Genomic DNA, 23,561 nt, shown 5'->3' on the forward strand with positions numbered 1-23,561 from the left:
GTTAGAGATAGGGTTTCATCATGTTGCCCACGGTGACCTAGAATTAGCTCAAGCAATCTGCCCACGTCAGTCTCCCAAAGTTCTGGAACTACAGGTGTGAGCCTCCGTGCCCAGCCTTTATTTTTATATTTTTAGAGACAGGGTCTTGCTGTGTCACCAAGGCTGGAATGCCCTAGTGCCACCAGAGCTTACTGCAGCCTGAACCTCCTGGCCTCAAGCAGTCCTGCTACTATGCTAGGCTAATTTTGTTTTTGTTTGTGTTTTCAATCTTTTGTAGACACAGGGTCTTGCTTTGTTGCCCAGGCTGGTCTCGAACTCCTGGCTTCAAGCAGTCCTCCCGCTTTGGCCTCCCAAAATGCTGGAATCACAGGTGCAAGCCACTGCTCCCAGCCCATTTTCTTAAATGCCATTTCGAGATCAAATGAGAGCTCAGCAGTAAATTTAAGGTTAAAGGGAGACAGGGGATGTTGATGAATGGAGATGATTATGAGTTCAGTAGGGCAAATAAGAAACTGTTGTCTCTATGCACCATTCTACTCCACTTCATCCCAGAGGTTACTGGAAACCATATTATCTTATTCAGTAATGCAAAAATGCCTCACTCCATCTAAATAGCCTTTAGAGGTTTTGATATGATACTCTATTGGAACTATAACAATATGTTAAAATTTAATACATAGTTGATATCTTTTTTGTATTTGTTTTGATCAGAAAGTGGAGATAATGGTTGCTAAAGTTTTGGGGACTCCTGATAACATTCCAAGAAAGTGTGTGAAGCTAAATCACCTACTGACAATTACTATTTAATCTCCCTTTCTTCATAGCACATTGTTCTAAGTGATGCTATTCTGGCATCCTACTACATGCAAGATGAGAAGGCAGGCCAAACCTTAAAGGATGCTGGCTCTGAAGTCTTTTAGGTCTCTTCAGCTACTAGGCCCCAAGTTGGCCACGGGACAGCAAAGAACAGGACTGGATTTCATCAGCAGCAGACTTGAGGCACATCACCAGGAACCAGTAACAATGGAAATAGAAGTCAAAGATCATAGAATTTCTAACATTATTTTAAACCATGGGACCAAATAGGGTAGTTTGCTGTCTATGTGACTTTTCTGATTTTTAAAATATGGGCATGACTCTTTTTAAAAGATTGTTATTATATGAGTAAATTTTAGAAAACTGACTGTTGTATTTATTGTTTGTCAGTACGAGGATGTCGACCAGGAAAGATTGTGCAGATGACTGAAGCAGAAGTTCGGGGTTTATGTATCAAGTCTCGGGAGATCTTTCTCAGCCAGCCTATTCTTTTGGAATTGGAAGCACCACTGAAAATTTGTGGTATGTAAATGGGTAAAGTTGCAGAAAACTCTTTTGAATCCTGTTTTTTCTCCCATGTTTACATTGAAGATGATCTAGAGAAAACATTTCCTGAAAATTTTGTATAAAACAGATCAGTAGGCCTTACTAAATAAAAGTGTATAAAAATTGAAATCTTTATACCAATGACAAGTTACAGACAAGAAGAAAGTACTTGCTATATTTACAACAGATAAAAGGAGTTCTGTTTATAATATATAAAGAGTTCTTAGAAATAAATAAGAGAAAGACATTGCAATATAAAAATAATGAGGAAGATCTTAGAAGAAATTCAAATGGCCAATAAACACCACAGGGTCCTCAGCCTCTCTAGTAATCAGTGATGTGCAATTTAAAACAAGTCTCCAAATCTAGTCAGATTACAAAAAAATACCAAAGATTAATGTTTAATGTTGTCAAGGATGTCAAGAAAATGGCATTTTAGTACACTGGTTAGGAAAAAATAGGTATAAAATTTAGGGGGTCTATGTGGTAATATCTGTGGTCTTTAACTTTGATGTTAAATTTATTTTGAAGATTATACTACTTTATAACTTGTATTCTTTTAAGTTTTACAAGTAGCTTTTTAACAGTCCATTGTACAGTGCTCAGCACGTAAGAGATACTAGCTAAGTAAATATTTGTTGAATGGATCAGTTAGTATAGAATTTCACACCTTCAAAGTAAGAGGTAGTAGTTCAGGGGGAATGATCAGTCCCTTGTTTAAACTTAAATGAAGCAAATGTAATTACTTAGAGGTGATCTCAAAATGATTAGAATTATTCTTTGAAGGTGTTCTTTAAAATGCAGAAATACCTTGAAGGTAATAGAAGTTATTTGTACAACATATTTCTAAAATTTTACTATTTGTCTCCATATTTGGCATTAAAAAGTGACCTAACTTAAACTGCCAGATAATAAGATTGTTTTAGTTATCTATTGTTGTATAATAAATCATTCCAAAACTTTGCGGCTTACAGCAACATTAATTTACCATCTCACAATTTCTATGGGTCAGGAATTCAGGATCAGCTTAGTGGGTCCTCTGGCTCTGGGTCTCTCACAAGGCTCCAATTAAGGTGTGATCACGGGCTGCAGTCATCTGAAGGTTGAACTGTGAAAGGATTCAGTTCCTTATAGGCTGATGGACTGAGAGCCTCAGATTCAAATGAGCTGTTGGCCAGAGGCCTCCCTCAGTTCTTTGCTACATGGGGTGCTTCATTAGACAGCTGGTTTCATCAGCAAGCGTGAAAGAAAGTGAGAGTGCCATCAAGATGAAAGTCACAGTCTTTTGTAACTTAATCTTGGAAGTGACAGCCCATCTCACTTTTGCTGGTTAGAAGTAAGTTACTAAATACAGCCCATACTCAAGGGCAGGGGAGGATTACACAGGATGTGAATATTTCACAGAAACTGCTTATAACAGTAACCAATTTTTGTAAAACTGAGTTTTTCTCTTTTTAGGAGATATTCATGGACAGTATACAGATTTACTGAGATTATTTGAATATGGAGGTTTCCCACCAGAAGCCAACTACCTTTTCTTAGGAGATTATGTGGACAGAGGAAAGCAGTCTTTGGAAACCATTTGTTTGCTGTTGGCTTATAAAATAAAATATCCAGAGAACTTCTTTCTCTTAAGAGGAAACCATGAGTGTGCTAGCATCAATCGCATTTATGGATTCTATGATGAATGTAAGTGAAAATAAAGACTTAGAAAAGTAATTCATGGAAAGATTGCCAAATAATTTTCTGGTTCAGAAGAGTTCCTTTGATTCAGAGTTTTTTCAAAATAAGATCTATCAGGCATAGGCCAGGAAGAGGAACCTGAAACTGGGAAACATTACTGATTAAATTGGTTCCTTCAGATCTCCTTGGTCATGTTTCAGATTGACTGCAGCTTACTTGGCTGAAGAGGCTCTTTTAAAATTAGTTTATCTAGTAAACCATCCAGGTGAAACAGAAGTCTGTGGCTTTTGGTTTTCTAGTGTCCATTAAGGTTTTAGCTCTCAGCATTCTTGTGGTATGACAGAAGCTCTTATTAGTCCTGTGTCGCAAGAATCATTGAGAAGTTCTATGAAACTATTTAAAAGTCAAAGTTTAATATTATTTGAATGTAAATCTGTGTCTATAAACCTTGAAAGACAAAGATACTGAATACTCTGGGGTATCCTTATTTTTATTCTCTTTTTCATTAGTAGGAAATCACCAATTTGGTTTTGTGTAGTAGTGTTTCCAAGTATTATTATTAAAATACCCTACTAGATTCGTATGTGGTCTTTTGGTTTTATTAGATAAGAGTACAAAAGTATATGTTTGGTTAATTATAAGTTAGAATAAATTATAATTATTTTCAAATTCTTTTTATTGCTGTTTTCCCTATTAGAATCTACTTTTGCTTTTTTTTTTCATCCTTCATTATGTTAAAGACCTATTCAAACTCCTGTCTTACCAATTTATATAAAGATTTGACAAAGTTTGAGGGTATATGTGCCAGGCAGTATTGTGAACACTGTGCATGAAGCAGTGCACAATACAGATGATCTCTGTTCTCATGGAGCTTACATTCTAACAGGAATGATTCTGTATTTGATTTTGTATTGTATTTTTATTTCCGAGATGTGCTGTATGGTTTGAATTACTTAAATCAGACTAGAATAGAGAAAGTGGGTTTGAGTACATCAGACTACAACATTCTTCCTAAAGCTACGTCAGAGATGGAGGTATATTTTTAAAGGATAAAAGAAAGGCAAGAATGTCCTTGGGGTTAGAAATGACATCAAATAAAATAATGTATGAGAGAGCAACTTGTAAACAGTACTTTGAGTTATATACTTATAAAGGAGCAGGTTGTGGCATAAAAGCACAGGAAGTTAGTACTTATGTCTTTCATCTCTTCCCTAGGTTAGTAGTTGTGCCTTATTACCAAGTTCAGGAAAATCGAATGACTCTAAAAAGGTGAACATACACTTGAGGTTGTCTTTGTTGTAGCTTTTTATGCTAGGCTACAGGAAAATTATAGTCTTTGTGCCTCTATTTATACTTGCTATGGTGCCAAGTTGTAATTCACACAAAAGAGAATACCAGTTAAACACTTGGAAATTTTCCTTCCTTGGCAGTAAGTTTATACTGTGTTTCTCAATGCACTGTTAAATGGACAGTTTTCAGAGGCACCCTTTCACTTTTGCTTGCTTGTTTGGCTAGTTCGCACATTGGAGAGGAAAAAATGAACTAGGAACCTATTAGACTGTTAAAAATTGCTATATTATAGTGATCTTAAAATACAGGTTGTTTGATGCATTTCATAAAACCCTTAGCAAAATCTTTGGGTTTTTTAAAGTGTTAGATTTGATTGGGTTTATTTAAGTTGTCAGAAATTGTATGTGTTTGTGATGTACAACATAATGTTTTGAACATCATGAGACGATCTGATCTTCCTGCCTATAACCATTGCAGAATGGTTAAATCTAGCTGATTTAACATATGCATTATCTCAAAATGTTAACACTTATAATTTAGCATTTTGCAAAGATACAATGTAATGTTGACTGTAGTCACTATGTTATACAATAGATCTTCTGTATTTATTCCTCCTACCCAACTGATACTTTGTATTCTTTGACCAACATCTTCCCATCCCACCCTTACCCCCAGCACAATCTTTGAAGTCTTGTAACTTTACTGAAAGTATTGAATGTTTATTATATTAGTTGCCTTTTAGAAAGTATGTAAATAACATTTATGCATTATAGAAAAAGTTCTGTATAGATAAACATGAAGAAAAAAATGAAATCATTCATAATGCTGTGGCTTTGAGATAACTAATGAGAACAGTTTTAGATTTTTTAATTTATTCTAACTATTCTTTTTATAGGCAAACGAAGATTTAATATTAAATTGTGGAAGACCTTCACTGATTGTTTTAACTGTCTGCCTATAGCAGCCATTGTGGATGAGAAGATCTTCTGTTGTCATGGAGGTAGACTAACAAATTTGCCTTACAGATTTTTCTTATTCTTTTATTATTCAGAAAATACCTACAATAATTAAACTGTGGGAAAACAAAGCTTGTGTGAAAACTGAGGTGATTTAAAACTGTTTTAAACATGGCTAAAACCTCGTTTAATAATCATAAATTTATTTATAAATGAAAATGTAATGCTTTAAATATAGTTTCACATATAAAGAGGATAACTAGAGTTGTTGGAGAAAGTCTCCTTTGCCTCGAGTTTTGACAGAAAGACACCTCTGCTATTTAGTAGTAAAAATGAGAGGATTGTTATCTTCCTGGCTGTGTAGAAATCTTTCAACAGAATCCAAATAAAATTGAGTTTAATATTCATATATATGGGGAATTCTAGGCTTCATATAGTATGTCTGCTTTAGCCTTAATAATAAAATAATTTTTGGTAGATTGGAAGTTACTTTGGCTTATGAAATAAGCTTGAAGTTTATTTTGAAAGTTTATTTGAAAAATTAATGTATACGTCCAACACCTGGTTAGATGCCATGAAAATATGTAGATAGTTTGTGATCTGACCACCTTGAAGAGTTAACCTATTGCTAAGATGTATTTATGAAACAGATAATAGAGTAATAAAAGGTATTTAATATGTCAGTACTTACTAAGACAGTAATTATGAGAAGTCAGGAAGAGGAAAGATAGACTGGACACATGTGTGAGGCATGAGAAGTGAAAAGGACTTGAGACACTCTTTGTTGTCTAGTGACAGGGTATGTTTAAGAACTGGCCTGACTAGAATGTCAAGTATATATGCTGGAAAATGATGCGATCAGATTATGGAGATTTGAATATTAAGCAAAGGAGTTTGTTGAATGATTTAATAACCATATTGGGTTTTTGCACAGGGAAGTAATTTAATGGAAATAGTGTAAGAAAATTAGTTTTTCATCAATATACGGGAAGAATTAAAGTGGAAAAAACGCTGAAAAGATAGATGCACTTGCCTAGGCCTGAGGTAATCAATGGTTTATTCTCTGGCAGAACATAACTCACTATATTACTTGAAATATGTTTTCCAGTAGATATTAAACATGTAATGAATTTTAGTTCTTGTACATTAGTTTAGCTAAGGATAGAAATGTAGCAGTATGGATATGAATGTTCACCTTTATTCCTTGTGATCATACTTGGATTGCCTACCAGAGAGAAATAATAGCTTATATTTATGTACAACTTTAAAGATTGCAAATTATTTTTATGAACTTTTCCTGTTAATCCTTCTGATCACTAGTTTATGACTTCATGAAAATAATGAACATGTTGGAGTAGGATTCCAAAAGAAGGTCTTAGGGAACCAAGTGAGACATTTGAACTTGGAAGTGAAAATGTTTAAGATCAGTGGTAAGAAGTGGCAAAAGTGGTAGGAAGGGTTGCAGTTAATTATGTTCCTTGGAAGGCAGGGAATAGTTGGAAAAAAGAATGGTGGGCTTTTTTCCTTGCAAAGTCTTTTGAAATATAAAAGGAGTTTCATTTCCCTGGTAGGGAAAAATGGAAAAAACAACATAACTATAATGTTCTAGTATATCAATGTGGGATTCATAATAACTCTATGTTGACCTTTAAGACACTAAAAGGAATACTTTAAGTATTTTTAAGAATCTGAACAGCAGCTCTTGAATTCCAGGGGTGGGGGAAAGTATTTTTAATTTCACAAAGTGAATCTATTTTGAATAAATGCGTTTTATTCAGTGACTATTAAAATATTAAAATGTTTAGCTATCAGGACTATCTCTCGTCTTTTTATTTATAGGATTGTCACCAGACCTGCAATCTATGGAGCAGATTCGGAGAATTATGAGACCTACTGATGTCCCTGATACAGGTAAGTATAGAGAGAAGTTTAATTAATTGTTTTGTGTGAAGTGTTGGCATATTTGAACCTGATTATATTCAATGGAAGTAGGATTGATATATGTAATAAATAACAGAACTCTTTATAGTCAGTAAGCTAACTACAGATTATTTACAGTAATACAAAATTTTTTACTTTGCACTAATCCTTAAAATGCAGAACCTTTTATTTATAATCATATGGTTCTATCACATTTAGTTGATTACAAAAAAGATCTTGGTAGTGATTCCTCATATTTTCCTATTTTTCTGCATTTTATTCATATTGGCATTGGTTATGCTTTTCAAAAACTTGTTAAATTAGCCAAAAAATTTTTCAATTAAAATAATCTGTTCTTTGCTTCTTAGACAGAGATAAAACTACTTTCTTTTCAATTGTCTAGTAGCTTTTTATTCTTTTCTGTATCCTCTATTTCAGATTTTTAGAGCCTTTTTCAAGGGGGTGTGGGAAGGATTTTACTCTGTTGCCCAGTCTGGCCTTGAATTCCTAGGCTCAAGCAATCCTCCTGCCTCATCCTCCTGAGTAGCTGGGACTCCAAGCGTGTGCTAAGCCTGCTTTAATTTTTAGAGCTCTTAGGCTCTGGATACCTGTGAACAGTTCTGTAAAAATTAGATTTGAAAATCTGTGGGAAGGCAGGGAGCAGTGGCTCACACCTGTAATCCCAGCACTTTGGGAGGCTGAGGCGGGTGGATAACCTGAGGTCAAGAGTTTGAGACCAGCCTGGCCAACATGACAAAACCGTGTCTCTACTAAAAATACAAAAATTAGTTGGGCATGATGGTGCGTGCCTGTAATCCTAGCTACTCGAACGGCTGAGGCACGAGAATCGCTTGAACCCGGGAGGCGAAGGGTGCAGTGAGCCGAGATCCACACCACTGCACTCCAGCTTGGGCAACAGAGTGAAACTGTCTCAAAAATAAAAAAAAAAGAAAGAAAAAATAACAGCAAAAAATGCTACTTGGGACAACGCATCAACCATTATAAATGGTATAGATCCTCAGATGTCAGTAGCCATGTAATACACTGTATGTTATAATAAATTGTATTATGAGCTTTTTTATATAACACAACTTGTGTTATTTTTTAAATATACATTTTATCATAATTATAGAATACATTTGACTAAACCTAATAGAAACTAGTATTTAAACGACATCTTACTTAAAATGTTGTTTTTAGCCCGGTGCACTAGCTCATGCTTGTAATTGCAGCACTTCGGGAGGCTGAGGCAGAAAGATCACTTAAGACCAGGAGTCAAGACCAGCCCGGGCAACATAACACCCATCTCTACCAAACAAAACAAAACAAAAAAAAATTTTTTTTTTAAATTAGCCAGGTATGGTGACGCCCCAACTACTCGGGAGGCTTAGGGAGGAGGATCACTTGAGCCTGAGGATGCAGTGAGCTGTGATTGTGCCCCTGCATTCTAGCCTGGGTGGCAGAGCGAGACCCTGTCTTAGAAAAACACCTAAAGTGTTATTTTTAAAATAAGGTATATAAATATGTATTAGTAGTCATTCTTCAGAATTTCTGTTTATAGTTCAGATATAAATTTTGAGTGTTATATGCTAGGTTTCCATTTTTAGCTATTTTATTTATTTTAGCATATTTTAATGAGAAGTTGAGATGCTGAAAATGGTTACTTTAATCTTTGATAGTGTCTGCAACCTTTAGAAATTTAATTTATAAATTAATATATTATTTGAAACAGTAGCCTAGTTGATTGTGATGCTAGTTCATTAAACGATGAATCTTGACTCTGAAATTGTTATCTTGATTCTGTTAAGGTTAAAGATTTTCAGATTATTGTTGCTATCATTGATTTTTTTAATGCATCCAGAATATTGTGTTTCCTAAACCTAATTTTATACAGTTTTATTGTCACACTGAAATTAGTGTTTTTTGTTGTTGTTGTTTTTGAGATGGAGCCTCCCCCTGTTGCCCAGGCTGGAGTGCAGTGGCACAACCTTGGCTCACTGCAACCTCCGCCTCCTGGGTTCAAGCGATTTTCATGCCTCAGCCTCCTTAGTAGCTGGGACTACAGGCGCACACCACCATGCCTGCCTAGTGTTTTTGTATTTTTAGTAGAGATGGGGTTTCACTATATTAGCCAGGCTGGTCTCAAACTCCTGACCTCGTGATCTGCCCTCATCAGCCTCGCGAAGTACTGGGATTATAGGCATGAGCCATTGCGCCTGGCCAATTATAGATTCTTAATACCTTAGCTTTCTACTCACTGCTTCATCTCTGGAAACAGGCTGGAAAATGTGAGAGCGTTATTAAGCACTGGGTGGGTGTGTATTTTTCAAGAGTCAGCATCAATCAGAAGGGGCGTACGAATTGAGATTGACTATTCCAGTGGATTTTGTGTGCTAGTGAATTTCTTAGAATGTCATAGAGGGAGCTTGGGACATAATAGCAATAGAAATTAAGAGTACATTGCCACTAATTCTGCAAATGGTTTTATAATTCCTCTATCAAGATATGATGTAACTGAAAATGAAGATGCCCTTTTCTCCTATACCATACTATGATTTTTATGGATTCTTTAAAATTTTTAAAACTGACTTGCTCTTTAAAAAATATTTTCTCTTAGCCACTGTAATTCTTAGAAAATCACTTACTATCACCATCTTAACATTCACCCTTCTTTTAATATCACTGCAATTGGACTTTTACCTACTCTCTTACCCTCAATCACCAAGAACCTGCTTTCATTAAAGTCTAATGATCTAATTGTAAGTGGCACATTTTTTATCTTTGTCCTATCTACTTGTTCATGGCACATTTCCTACTTTTAGGCGGTTCTGTCCCTTTTAAGGATAACATTTACTGTACTAATCCCTTTGTCGAGATCATTCCTTCCCAATATTTATAGTCATTCTCCCTCATCTGCCTGCCTATTAAATGTTTGAATTCCTCAGAATTAATTTACTGATATTCTCACTTTGTATTCCCAAGGTGGTCTGGGTCCCTCCTTAAGATACCTGCTACCATTAATATGATGACAATACCCAGATAAATATTTTTAACTGACCTTTCCAAGACCCCAAACATTACCAAAGTCAAGAATCTGATCCAATTTTGTTCCTCCACACTAAAAAAAAAAAAAACCTTCAGGGCCTCAGTAGAAAATGTTTTTTTCCCTCAAGTGATCTGTACATTGAATACAATTCCATTGAAATCACAATTGAGTTTTTTATGGAATTAAGCAAATTGTTTTTAGCATTTATGTGGAAGAACAAAGGATCCAAAAGTAATCAAGACAATCCTGAAGGAAAAAAAAAAAAAGGATATTACTCCTACCAAATATAAAGACTTGTTAAAAGCTCTAGTCTGCTATTGGCTCAGGGATAAGTAGACTACCGGAATAGACCGTGGTGCTCAGAAACAGTGGAACTATAAAGAAAGGATGGGCCGGGCGCGGTGGCTCAAGCCTGTAATCCCAGAACTTTGGGAGGCCGAGGCGGGTGGATCACAAGGTCAAGAGATTGAGACCATCCTGGTCAACATGGTGAAACCCCGTCTCTACTAAAACTACAAAAAATCAGCTGGGCATGGTGGCGCATGCCTGTAATCCCAGCTACTCAGGAGGCTGAGGCAGGAGAATTGCCTGAACCCAGGAGGTGGAGGTTGCGGTGAGCCGAGATCGCGCCATTGCACTCCAGCCTGGGTAACATGAGTGAAACTCCATCTAAAAAAAAAAAAAAAAAGAAAGGATGAACTATTGAGGAAATACCGCTGGGTTCATTCATTCTTCATATGGAGAAACTGTACACAAAGGATGAACAGCCTTTTCCATATATTGTTGTTGTAAGTGTACCATACACAAATTTCCTATACATGGCAAGGGTTGGAGAGTTCTACCTTAAGAGGCTGTGGAAGATTATGTTTGTATGGTTGCTTTACCAAAAGTGTAAGTTAAATAGTCTGGAATATTTGGGCAAGTGATTGTCATTGTTTAGTAAAAGGTAAGAGGGTAGGAGAGAAACTGAAATGTGATGTAGTTGTGCTGTGTTCTATGACTCTATAAGTTTTTTTCTTAATTGCTGTATTTCTGTCCTTTAAAGGTTTGCTCTGTGATTTGCTGTGGTCTGATCCAGATAAGGATGTGCAAGGCTGGGGAGAAAATGATCGTGGTGTTTCCTTTACTTTTGGAGCTGATGTAGTCAGTAAATTTCTGAATCGTCATGATTTAGATTTGATTTGTCGAGCTCATCAGGTATGAAATATAATACTCTTAATTTCTTTTTTCTTTTTTTTTTAGAGTCTCGTTCTGTTGCTCAGGCTGGAGTACAGTGGCGTGATCTCTGCTCACTGCAACCTCCAACTCCCAGATTCAAGCAATTCTCGTGCCTCAGCCTCCCAAGTAGCTGGGACTATAGGCATGTGCCACCATACTTGGACTCTTAAACACTTATTATTTGTTAACTTCACATAAGCCCTCTTATTTTGTTTTTGAGGAAATGTATCAAAGAAAGCTAAATGACTTGTACAAGGAAAGCAGTAGGAGAGGCGGCAAAGCCACTTCTTGGATCTCACACCTAACAATCTAATGATTTGTTAACCTTTTATCACCCTAAAAGAGGAAACATTTTAAAACATTTTGGGGCTGGGCATGGTGGCTCACATCTATAATCCCAGCACTTTGGCAGGCTGAGGTGGGAGGATTACTTAAGCACAGGAATTTGAGACCAGCCTGGGCAACAAAATGAGATCCCATCTCTACAAAAAGTCAAAAGTTTAGCTGGGTGTGGTGGTGTGTACCTGTGGTCCCAGCTACATGCGGGGCTGATGTGGGAAGATTGCTTGAGCCTAGGTGGTGAAGGCTGCAGTGAACCATGTTTATGCCACTGCACTCCAGCCTGGGTAAAAGAGCAAGACCTAGTCTAAAAAAAAAAAAAAAAAAAAAAGAATGTATTTTTGTAGTATATAGCAACCCTAACAGAAATTTTCAGTGCTTCTTAGAAGATTTGTAGACATGATTTAGATTTTTTTTTTTTTTTTTTTTTTTTTTTTTAGAGGGGTTCTCTCTCTGTCACCCAGGGTGGAGTATAGTGGCATAATCTCTGCTTACTGCAACCTCCGCCTCTCAGGCTCAAGTGGTTCTCCTGCCTCAGCCTCTGGAGCAGCTGGGCTTACAAGCACACACCACCATGCCCGGCTAATTTTTGTATTTTTAGTAGAGACAGGGTTTCACCATGTTGGCCAGGCTGTTCCCAAAACTCCTGAGCTCAAGTGATCTGCCCTCCTTGGCCTCCCAGAATGCTGGAATTACCAGCATGAGCGTGAACCACCGTGCCCAGCCTGATTTTTTTATGGTCTTTGTATATAATGGTGATTTTGATGAGAGCAAACCACACTGTTAAAAGGCATATTTGAGACCCTTGAAGAATTTGATTCTGACCAAGTGTTGTGGTGGCTCACGCCTGTAATTCCAGCACTTTGTGAGGCTGAGGTAGGTGTCATTTGAGCCCCAGGAGTTGGAGACCAGCCTGAGCAACATGGCAAAACCCCGTCTCTACGTAAGATACAAAAATTAGCTGGGTGTCATGGCGTGCACCTGTAGTCCCAGCTTACTTGGGGGGCTGAGGCAGAAGAATTGCTTGAGCTCAGGAGCCGGAGGTTGCAGTGAGTGGAGATCACACCATTTCACTCTAGCCCGGGCAATGGGAGTGAAAGCCAGTCTCAAAGAAAATTTGATTATAGACTCAGTAATAGGGATCAATTATTTTATTTAATTTTTGAAATTCTTTATTTTTTGTTTGAGACTGAGCCTCACTGTGTCACCCAGGCTGGAGTACAGTGACGCAATCTCGGCTCACTACAATCTCCGCCTCCCAGGTTCAAGTGACTCTCTTGCCTCAGCCTCCCAAGTAGCTGAGATTTCCAGCGTGAGCCACTGCTCCCAGCTGGTATCAGTTATTTTAGCTGTGTCATAAACGTTATTGTTATATAAGAAGATTGTATTTTTCCAGGAATGCATACTCAAGCGTGTAGAGGTAAAATGACATGCCTGGGATTTGCTTTAAAATCATACCAGCAGAAAGAAAAGGGGAGGGGGAAGATAAATGAAACTAGTGTAGCAAAATCCTGATAAGTATTGAATCAGGGTGATGAGTTAATGGGACTTAATTGAAATCTTCTTGATCTACTTTTGTGTATATTTAAATTTTTCATTATAAAAACATTTATACAGTTTAGGGTTTTTGGTTGTCTTTTATGTCCTCCACTACTAGATTGCATACGGTCTAAGGAAGGGATTACGACTTGTTTTTGAATTTCGATTGCTTTGTACAGTGGCTGACATTGTAGCATATTGTATCATGCACACATAGTGTTGAATAAATTAACTAATAAAAGCATATTTAATTAAGTATATGCTATCCCACAGTACTTCCCTTTTTTTCTGGGGCTTTACTCCCTGTGACACTTTACTACTGCCGTTTTTTATCCTAAGTGATAAAAATGACTGGCTTTTCATTCTTTGCATATTATATATTACATGTTAGCAGGATTTCTTGATGGTTCCATTGAAATGAGGTCATGTTCCCACATCCATTGCTTTTGGCAAAGTAGTTTTTTAAATCAGTAAAATTGTGTGTATGATTTTGATAAATATACCTTCTGTTAGATAATAGGGCAGAATTGCTAAGTTTCCCAACTAAAATGACCCGTGATAATCAGTTTTTTTCGGCCATAGGTCTTTAGTCAGTGGTCTTTTCAGAAATAAATGACAGTTTTTAAAAATCAGGTTACTGAACTATACTGGTTTGCTTGGTCTTGTCTTTTCCAGAAACTGCCAAAATCCTTTTGTGTTATTTTCAAATATTATCTCCAGGGCCGGGCGCGGTGGCTCAAGCCTGTAATCCCAGCACTTTGGGAGGCCGAGGCGGGTGGATCACGAGGTCAAGAGATCGAGACCATCCTGGTCAACATGGTGAAACCCCGTCTCTACTAAAAAATACAAAAAATTAGCTGGGCATGGTGGTGCGTGCTTGTAATCCCAGCTAGTCAGGAGGCTGAGGCAGGAGAATTGCCTGAACCCAGGAGGCGGAGGTTGCGGTGAGCCGAGATCGCGCCATTGCACTCCAGCCTGGGTAACATGAGTGAAACTCCGTCTCAAAAAAAAAAAAAAATTATCTCCAAAATTCTACAAATATCCCCTTTTTAATGAAAGATGAACAAGTAAAGTAAGCAAACTAAAAAACCAAGAACTAAAAACATGGAGTTCATGACCAGCCTGGGCAACATGGCAAAACCTGAAACCCCATCTCTCAAAAAAAATACAAAAAACCTAGCCAGGCATGGCAGCACACACCTGTGGTCTCAGCTACTCAGGAGGCTGAGGTGGGAAGATCACTTGAGCCCCAAGAAGTCATGACTGCAGTGAGCCAAGATCATGCCACTGCACTCCAGCCTAGGCAACAGAGCGAGACCTTGCCTCCACACACACATATACACAGAAACAACCAAAAACATGAGTGCCATGTGCTATGTTGAGCAGGGGTTACAGGGTTTAGATTAAGGAGGCTATGCTCTTAGGAGAAAAGGTTAATAATCTAAATTGTACCATAAGGTAATTTCAACAGAAGCATGTTCCTAGTACTGAGGTAGGAGTTATTTTAATAAGTAAATGTCTTTGTAATTGCCTTTTTGTATTAGCAAGTGCTGTAGGATAATTTTGCCAATTAAAGGATATCTAAAATAGATTTAAAAGTAATCTTGCCTACTGTAAATAAATATAAAATATTTACATATTATTACTTACCTCAGATTTGTAGAACTGAGAGACAAATTGTTTAAATTACTCAGAAATTGACAGCTGGTTCTAGAAATGGTAATTCATCAAAGCTGGGCACTGTGGCTTACGCCTGTAATCCCAGCACTTTTGGTTGGCCGAGGCAGTCAGATGACCTGAGGTCAGGCGTTCAAAACCAGTCTGGCCAACGTGATGAAACCTTGTCTCTACGAAAAATACAAAACCTCACCAGGTTTAGTGGTGGGTGCCTGTAATCCCCGCTATTTGGGAGGCTGAGGCAAGAGAATGGCTTAAATCTGGGAGCAGATGTTGCAGTAAGCTGCGATCATTGCCACTACATTCTAGACTGGGTGACAGAGCAAGATTCCATCTCAAAAAATAAAAATACAGTGTTGGCAGTTAATTTAAGGAACATGATCTGTGTAAATTAAACTCAGTAATGTTTTCAATGCATAGCCATATAACAATGATAGATATTTTTAAAGCAAAGCTCTTTGCAAAGTCTTCCATTGTCTAGTTGTTGCTCATTTAATTAAGCTTTCTGTACTGTAGTTGGATTATAATGCCCTCATCAAAGTAGTACTTGGTATCCCTCCCAAAAAATGTAGATTAATTAAAATAAATTTAAAACTTAAAAAAAATAAATAAAAGTACTTAGTGTCCCAGCTCCCTGTACTCATTATACCTATTAGCATATTTTATTTTTGGTTCGTGGGGAGCCTTGGAAATGGCATGATTTTTAAGCTTTGAGGAGTGATGAATTTATTATTCCAATTAAGATTAATTGTTGCCATTATAGAAAGGGCACACCAATTTTAATGTTCATGTTTAAGAATAAAAATTGCAACTTCCAAAACAAAACAGGGTCGTTTTTTGGGGAGTGGGGCACAAGTCTTAAGCCACATTAATCTTAATTAGTATAGATGATTCAGAATTACCTACCACTAAATGTTTTTCTTCTGATATTTCCTTTGACAGGTGGTGGAAGATGGATATGAATTTTTTGCTAAACGACAATTGGTTACCCTGTTTTCAGCCCCAAATTATTGTGGCGAGTTTGATAATGCTGGTGGAATGATGAGTGTGGATGAAACTTTGATGTGTTCCTTTCAGGTAAGATGTAAATATAAATTTATAAGAACTAGAAATCTAATAAAAACTATTATCAGAATTCCTTTTAGATTTGTGAACTTTCCTTGAGCAAGTTTTCAAAGTCATTTTAATTCAGAAGTGATTACCACTCACTCATTAGCTATTTCTATTTTCAGTCACAAAGTTTACAGCATTTTTGGTATATATCAAATATGACCATTTTAGGGAACCTAAGTTATGTCAATCATTCTTGATTCAGATGTTTAAATGATTAAATTCCTCTATGACCTGTTGAATAGTGGCTTACTAAAAGAATGTGAACACTATGAATAGTTTAGGCTTTTGTTTTCTTTTGCAAAGTAAATGGGTGGAACAGATACTCGAAAAGAGAATTACAAACTCAGATGAAAATGAAGTAGAATAGTTTCCTAAGAAAAAAAACTTTCAGAATAATTTAAACTACCCATTTGTGTCATAGGGACATTTGGGTTTTTTTTGATAATGCTCTGACTCTTTTTTTTTTTTTCTTTTGTTTTATACATGACATGGTATCCATCAAATCCAGAGTCAGCCACAGTCACGTCGACTTTTTCCAACATTCCTGTCTAAATTAGAGAGTGTTTGGCCATAATTATAATCTGTCACTTAATATTTTTCTTTTTTTAGTATTGCACAGATAGGATGTATCTTCCATTGTGCTTAAAGACATTCTAAATTAAAAACAATCTAGGAGGTTTTTTTGTTTGGTGTTTTTTGTTTTTTTTTTTTTTTTTTTTTTTTTGAGGAAACACTTTGTATGCCATGTAGGGGGTGTTGTTTTCTCACTTTCATTATAATTTTATTATTATAATTTATATGTGTTACTAGATGCAAGGGGTATGTGTGCAGGTTTGTTTCATGTGTGACTTACATATTGCTGAGGTCTGGTGTGTGAATGATCTTATCTCTCAGGTAGTGAGCATAGAGTTTTTCATTCCACACCCCGTCTCACCCTTTCCACTCTGTTAGTCCCCAGTGGTTGCCACATTTATGTCCATGTTTACCCAGTGTTTAGGTCCTGCTTATAAGTGAGGATATGCGGTATTTGATTTTCTCTTCCTGCATTAAATCACTTAGGATAAAGGCCTCCAGCTGCATCCATGTTGCTGCAAAGGACCTGGTTTCCTTTCTTTTTGTAGTTGTGTAGTGTTCCATGGTATGTGTGTATCACATTGTCTTTATCCAAGTCACCACTGATGGACATCTAGGTTGATTACATGTCTTTGCTATTGTGAATAGTGCTACAATTGTGTTTGTCTTTTTTGGAAACAATTACTCTTCTCTCTACCCTCCCCTCTCTTCCCTCCCCTCCCTTCTCCTCCCTTCCCCCCTCGTCCCCTCCCCCCTCCTCCCCTCCCCTACTCTCCTCCTCTTCCCTCCTCTTCTGCAGTATATACCCAAAATAGTGGGATTGCTGGGTTGAATGGTGGTTAAGTTCTTTGAGAAATCTACACACTGCTTACCACCATGGCTGAACTAATTTACACTCCCACCAACAATGTGTGAACATTCCTTTTTCTCCACAACCTTGCTGACATCTATTATCTTTTAACTTTTTATTAATAGCCATTCTGACTGGTGTGAGACAGTATCTTGTGGCTTTAATCTACAGTTATCTAATGATTAGTGGTGAGCATTTTTTCATACATTTGTTGGCTGCTTGTTTGTCTTTTTATCTTTTGAGAAGTGTCTGTTCATGTCCTTTGTCCATTTTTAATGGGGTTGTTTTTTGCCTGTTGAATTAACTTATAGAGTGTGGATATTAGACCTTTCTTGGATGCATAGTTTGTATGTTTTCTCCCATTCTGTAAGTTGTCTGTTTATTCTGCTGGTAGTTTTATTTTGCTGTGTAGAAGCTCTTTTATTTAGGTCCCAGTAGTCAATCATTGCTTCAGTTGCAATTGCTTTTGGGGACTTTGTTGTAAATTATTTCCTAAGGCCAGTGTGCAGAATTTCCTAGGTTTTCTTTGAGAGTTTTAGAGTTTGAGGTCTTATATTTCAATCTTTACTCTGTCTTGAGTTAATTTTTGTATATGGTGAAAGAGGTCCAGTTTCAGATTTCTGCATATGGCCAGCCAGTTATCCTAGCACCATTTATCAAACAGGCATCTCTTCCCCATTGCTGGTTATCATTGACTTTGTTAAAGATCAGATGTGCAGCTTTATTTCTGGCTTCTCCATCCCGTTGCATTGTTTTGTATGTCTGTTTTGGCACCAGGACCATGCTGTTTTAGTTACTGTAGCCTTGTAGTATACCTTTAAGTGGGGTATTGTGATGCTTCTGGCTTTGTTCTTTTTGCTTAGGATTGCTTTGGCTATTCAGGCTCTTTTTCAATTTCATATGAATTTTAGAGAAATTTTTTCTAATGCTGTGAAAAATGACATTGGTAGTTTGATAGAAAGAGCATTGAATCTCTGAACTAATTTGGTCACTATGGCCATTTTAACAGTATTGATTCTTCTGTCCATGAGCATGGAGGGTTTTTCCATTTGTTTGCATCTTTTCTGATTTCTTTCAGCATTGCTTTATAGTTTTAGAGATCTTTCACCTCCTTGGTTGGCTGTATTCCTAGGTATTCTTTTTGTGGTTATTGTCAATACAGTTGTGTTCTTAATTTGGCTCTCAGCTTGGATGTTTTTGGCGTACAGAAATGCTACTGGTTTTTATACATTGATTTTGTATCCTGAAACTTCATCAAAGTTCTCAGCTCTAGGCACATTTTGACAGTCTTTGGAGTTTTCTACGTATAGAATTATATCGTCAGTAAAGATAGTTTATCTCCCTCTCTTTCTATTTAGAGATGCCTTTTATTTCTTTTTTTTTTTTCTAAGTCTTCTTTTTTTAATTTTAATTCTTTTATTTTACTTTAAGTACTGGGGTACATGGGCAGATCTTGCAGGATTGTTACATAGCTGTACACATGCCATGGTGGCTTGCTGCCTCCATCCGCCCGTCACCTACATTAGGTATTTCTCCTAATGTTATCCCTCCCCAATCTCCCCACCCCCTGCAATCCCTCCCCTAGCTCCCCCACCCACCAACAGAACCCAGTGTGTGATGTTCCCCTTCTGTGTCCATGTGTTCTCATTGTTAAAAACCCACTTGTAAGTGAGAAAATAGGGTGGTTGGTTTTTTGTTCTGGTGTCAGTTTGCTGAGAATGATGGTTTCCAGATTCATCCATGTCCCTGCAAAGGACATGAACTCATCCTTTTTTATGGCCGCATAGTATTCCATGGTGTACATGTGCCATATTTTCTTTATCCAGCCTATCATTGATGGGCATTTGGGTTGATTCCAAGTCTTTGCTATTGTAAACAGTGCCACAATGAACATACGTGTGTGTGTGACATTATAATAGATTGATTTATAATTCTTTGGGTATATACCCAGTAATGGAATTGCTGGGTCAAATGGTATTTCTATTTCTAGATCCTTGAGGAATCACCACACTGTCTTCCACAATGGTTGAACTAATTTATACTCCCACCAACAGTGTAAAAGCGTTCCTATTTCTCCACATCCTCTCCAGCATCTGTTGTCTCCAGATTTTTTAATGATCGACATTCTAACTGGCATGAGATGGTATCTCAATGTGGTTTTGATTTGCATTTCTCTAATAACTAGTGATGATGAGCATTTTTTCCTATGTTTGTTGGCCACACAAATGTCTTCTTTTGAAAAGTGTCTGTTCATATCTTTTGCCCATTTTTTGATGGTTTTTTTTTTTTTTTCTTGTATATTTGTTTTAGTTCTTTGTAGATTCCGGATGTTAGCCCTTTGTCACATGGATAGCTTGCAAAAATTTTTTTCCCATTCTGTTTGTTGCCGGTTCACTCTAATGATTGTTTCTTTTGCTGTGTAGAAGCTCTTAAGTTTAATTAGATCCCGTTTGTCTATTTTGACTTGTTGCCATTGCTTTTGGTGTTTTAGTCATGAAGTCCTTACCTATGCCTGTTTCCTGAATGGTATTGCCTAGGTTTTTCTCTAGGGTTTTTATGGTGTTAGGTCTTATGTTTAAATCTTTAATCCATCTGGAATTAATTTTTGTATAAGGTATAAGGAAGGGGTCCAGTTTCATCTTTCTACACATGGCTAGCCAGTTTTCCCAACACCATTTATTAAACAGAGAACCCTTTCCCCATTGCTTGTCTTTGACAGGTTTGTCAAAGATCAGATGGTTGTAAATGTGTGGTGTGATTTCCAAGGCCTCTGTTCTGTTCTGTTGTTCTATATCTCTGTTTTAGTACCAGTCCCATGCTGTTTTGATTACCGTAGCCTTGTAGTATAGTTTGAAGTCAGGTAGTATGATGCCTCCAGCTTTGTTCCTTTTGCTTAAGATTGTCTTGGCTATGCAGGCTCTTTTTTGGTTCCATGTGTAGCTTAAGGTGGGTTTTTCCAGTTATCCGAAGAAGGTCAATGGGAGTTTGATGGGGATAGCATTGAATGTATAAATTACTTGGGGCAATATGACCATTTTCATGATACTGATTCTTCCTAACCATGAGCATGGAATGTTTTTCCATCTGTTTGTGTCCTGTCTTATTTCCTTAAAGCAGTATTTGTAGTTCTCCCTGAAGAGGTCCTTCATGTCTTTTGTTAGTTGTATTCATAGGTATTTTATTCTCTTTATAGCAGTTGTGAATGGCAGTTCGTTCTTGATTTGGTTCTCTTTAAGTCTGTTATTGGTGTATAGGAATGCTTGTGATTTTTGCACGTTGATTTTGTATCCTGAGACTTTACTGAAGTTGCTTATCAGTTTCAGGAGATTTTTGGCTGAGACAGTGGGGTCTTCTAAATATACAGCCATGTCGTCTGCAAATAGAGACAGTTTGACTTCCTCCTTTCATAATTGAATACCTTTATTTCTTTTTCTTGCCTGATTGCTCTGGCTAGAACTTCCAATACTATATTGAATAAGAGTGGTGAGAGAGGGCATCCTTGTCTAGTGCCAGATTTCAAAGGGAATGCTTCCAGTGTTTGCCCATTCAGTATGATATTGACTGTGTGTGGGTTTGTTGTAAATAGCTTTTATTATTTTGAGGTACATTCCACCAATACCTACTTGATTGAGGGTTTTTAGCATAAAGGGCTGTTGAATTTTGTCAAAGGCCTTCTCTGCATCAATTGAGATAATCATGTGGTTTTTGTCTTTGGTTTTGTTTATGTGGTGAATTACATTTATAGACTTGCATGTTTTGAACCAGCCTTGCATCCCCAGGATGAAGCCTACTTGATTGTAATGGGTAAGCTTTTTGATGTGCTGTTGCATTCGGTTTGCCAGTATTTTATTGAAGATTTTTGCATCGATATTCATTATGGATATTGGCCTAAAATTTTCTTTTTAGTTGTATCTCTGCCAGGTTTTGGTATCAGGATGATGATGTTCTCATAAAATGAGTTAGGAAGGATCCTTCTTTTTGTATTGTTTGGAATAATTTCAGAAGGAATGGTACCAGTTCCTCTGTGTACATCTGGTAGAATTAGGCTGTGAACCTGCCTGGACCTAGACTTTTTTTGGTTGGTAGACTATTAATTGCTATCTCTACGTCAGACCTTGTTATTGGCCTATTCAGAGATTCAACTTCTTCCTGGTTTAGTCTTGGGAGGGTGTAAGTGTCCAGGAATTTATCCATTTCTTCTAGATTTACTGGTTTATGTGCATAGAGTTGTTTGTAGTAAAGAGATGCCTTTTATTTTTTTATCTTGCCTGATTACTCTGACAGGGACTTTCAGCAGTCTGTTGAATAGGAGTGGTGAGAATGGTCATCCTTGTCTCTTGTGTGAGTTCTCAAGGGGAATGCTTCTAGCTTTTCCCTTTTCGGTATGATGTTGGCTGCTTGTCATAGATGGCTCTTACTATTTTGAGGTATATTCCTTCGATGCCTAATTTGTTGAGTGTTTTTCACCTGAAAGGATGTTGAATTATATTGAAAGCCTTTCTGTATCTACTGAAATGATCATATGATGTTTGTTTTTGATTTTGTTTATATGGCGAATCACTTTTGTTGATTTGCATATGTTGAAACCTTGCACCCAGGAATAAAACCTTCTTGATTGTGGTAAGTTAATTAAGTGTTGCTTGATGTGTTGCTGGATTTGGTTTCTTGGCATTTTGCTGATGTTGACTATTTTGCATCTGTGTTCATGAGGGATATTGGCCTAAGGTTTTCTTTTTTCATTGTGCTTCTGCTGGATTTCGGTATTAGATGCTGGCTTCATAGAATGAGTTAGGGAGGACTTCTTCCTGGATTGTTTGGAATAGTTTCAGTAGGATTGGTACTAGCTCTTTGTACATCTAATAGAATTCATCTGTGAATCTTTCTGGTCCAAGGCTTTTTTTGGTTTATAGGGTTTTTATTACTGATTCAGTTTTGGAACTTGTTATTTTTCTGTTCAGGTCATGTGTGTTTCTATGAATCTGTTCATTTCTTGGAAGGTCATTTGTGTTGTCTTTGAATTTATTCATTTCTTCTAGGTTTTCTAGTTTGTGTGCACAGAGGTGTTTATAACCTCAAGATATTTTGTATGTCTGTGGGGTTGGTTGTAATGTCGCCTTTGTAATTTCAGATTATGCTTATTTAGATCTTCTTGTCATTAATCTAAATAGCAGTCTATCTTGTTTATTCTTTGAAGAACCAACTTTTGGTTTCAACATTTACATCTTAAAAAGAGGCCATTTAGCTTTAGTGTGCTACTACAGATAATTCTTGTTCACTGAGTACAACAGCTTCAGTACTTTGCTTTTGCAAACGCTATTCTGTATCCTCGATGTACACACACTATATTTCTTTTAAAATGCACTTTTCCTATTCCTCTTTCTCATTGTCATATAATACTGTTTCCATCAGTTAGTACAAGTGAATGGTAAAATGGTTGATTGCTCATTTACAAATTAAATATAGTAACCATACCTTATCCTTCCAGTAGTTGTCATAGTGATGTTGGATTAATATATTCTTTTCACTGAGGCACTATTATGTTCTAAATACTTAAATACTTCGTAAATCTTTCTATACTGTTTTATTTTTGGAAAATCGTGACATTTTTATGTATAATTTAGGTTAAAGCTCTATTTATATCCACCAGAATGAGTATGATAAAAAAGGCATACAGTAACAAGTTTTTGCAAGGATTTGGAAGCATAGAATTTTCATACATTAATGGTGGAAATAGAGTTCTCATATGATGCAGCAGTATTACCTCTAGGTATATACCCAAGATATACGAAAACATGTTGACACAAAAGCTGTTACATAAATGTGCATAACAGCATTATTCCTTATAACCGAAAAATTGACAGAATTCAAATGTCCATCAGCTACAGAATGGATAAATAAAATGTGGTACATCCATACAATGGATTGTACAATGTACAACTCAGCAATAAAAAGGAATGAAGTACTGATACTTCAAAACTGGTTTTGAAACCCTAAG

At 36.8% G+C, this 23,561-nt stretch overlaps 1 protein-coding gene across 1 annotated transcript in view; it reads left to right on the forward strand.

Annotated features, from left to right (window-relative positions):
- PPP1CB (protein phosphatase 1 catalytic subunit beta) overlaps positions 1 to 23,561 on the forward strand; it is a 51,861-nt gene that overhangs the window by 23,332 nt on the left and 4,968 nt on the right. The window contains exons 3-8 of the mRNA XM_032301371.1: positions 1,207 to 1,338; positions 2,821 to 3,051; positions 5,231 to 5,335; positions 7,131 to 7,202; positions 11,303 to 11,454; positions 15,973 to 16,107. Of these exons, the coding sequence (XP_032157262.1) occupies positions 1,207 to 1,338; positions 2,821 to 3,051; positions 5,231 to 5,335; positions 7,131 to 7,202; positions 11,303 to 11,454; positions 15,973 to 16,107 (827 nt within the window). The remainder of the gene's footprint in view (positions 1 to 1,206; positions 1,339 to 2,820; positions 3,052 to 5,230; positions 5,336 to 7,130; positions 7,203 to 11,302; positions 11,455 to 15,972; positions 16,108 to 23,561) is intronic.

Source organism: Sapajus apella, unplaced genomic scaffold (genome assembly GCF_009761245.1).
Source record: "Sapajus apella isolate SASKATOON/1434 unplaced genomic scaffold, GSC_monkey_1.0 scaffold44, whole genome shotgun sequence".
Classification (NCBI taxonomy): Eukaryota; Metazoa; Chordata; class Mammalia; order Primates; family Cebidae; genus Sapajus; species Sapajus apella.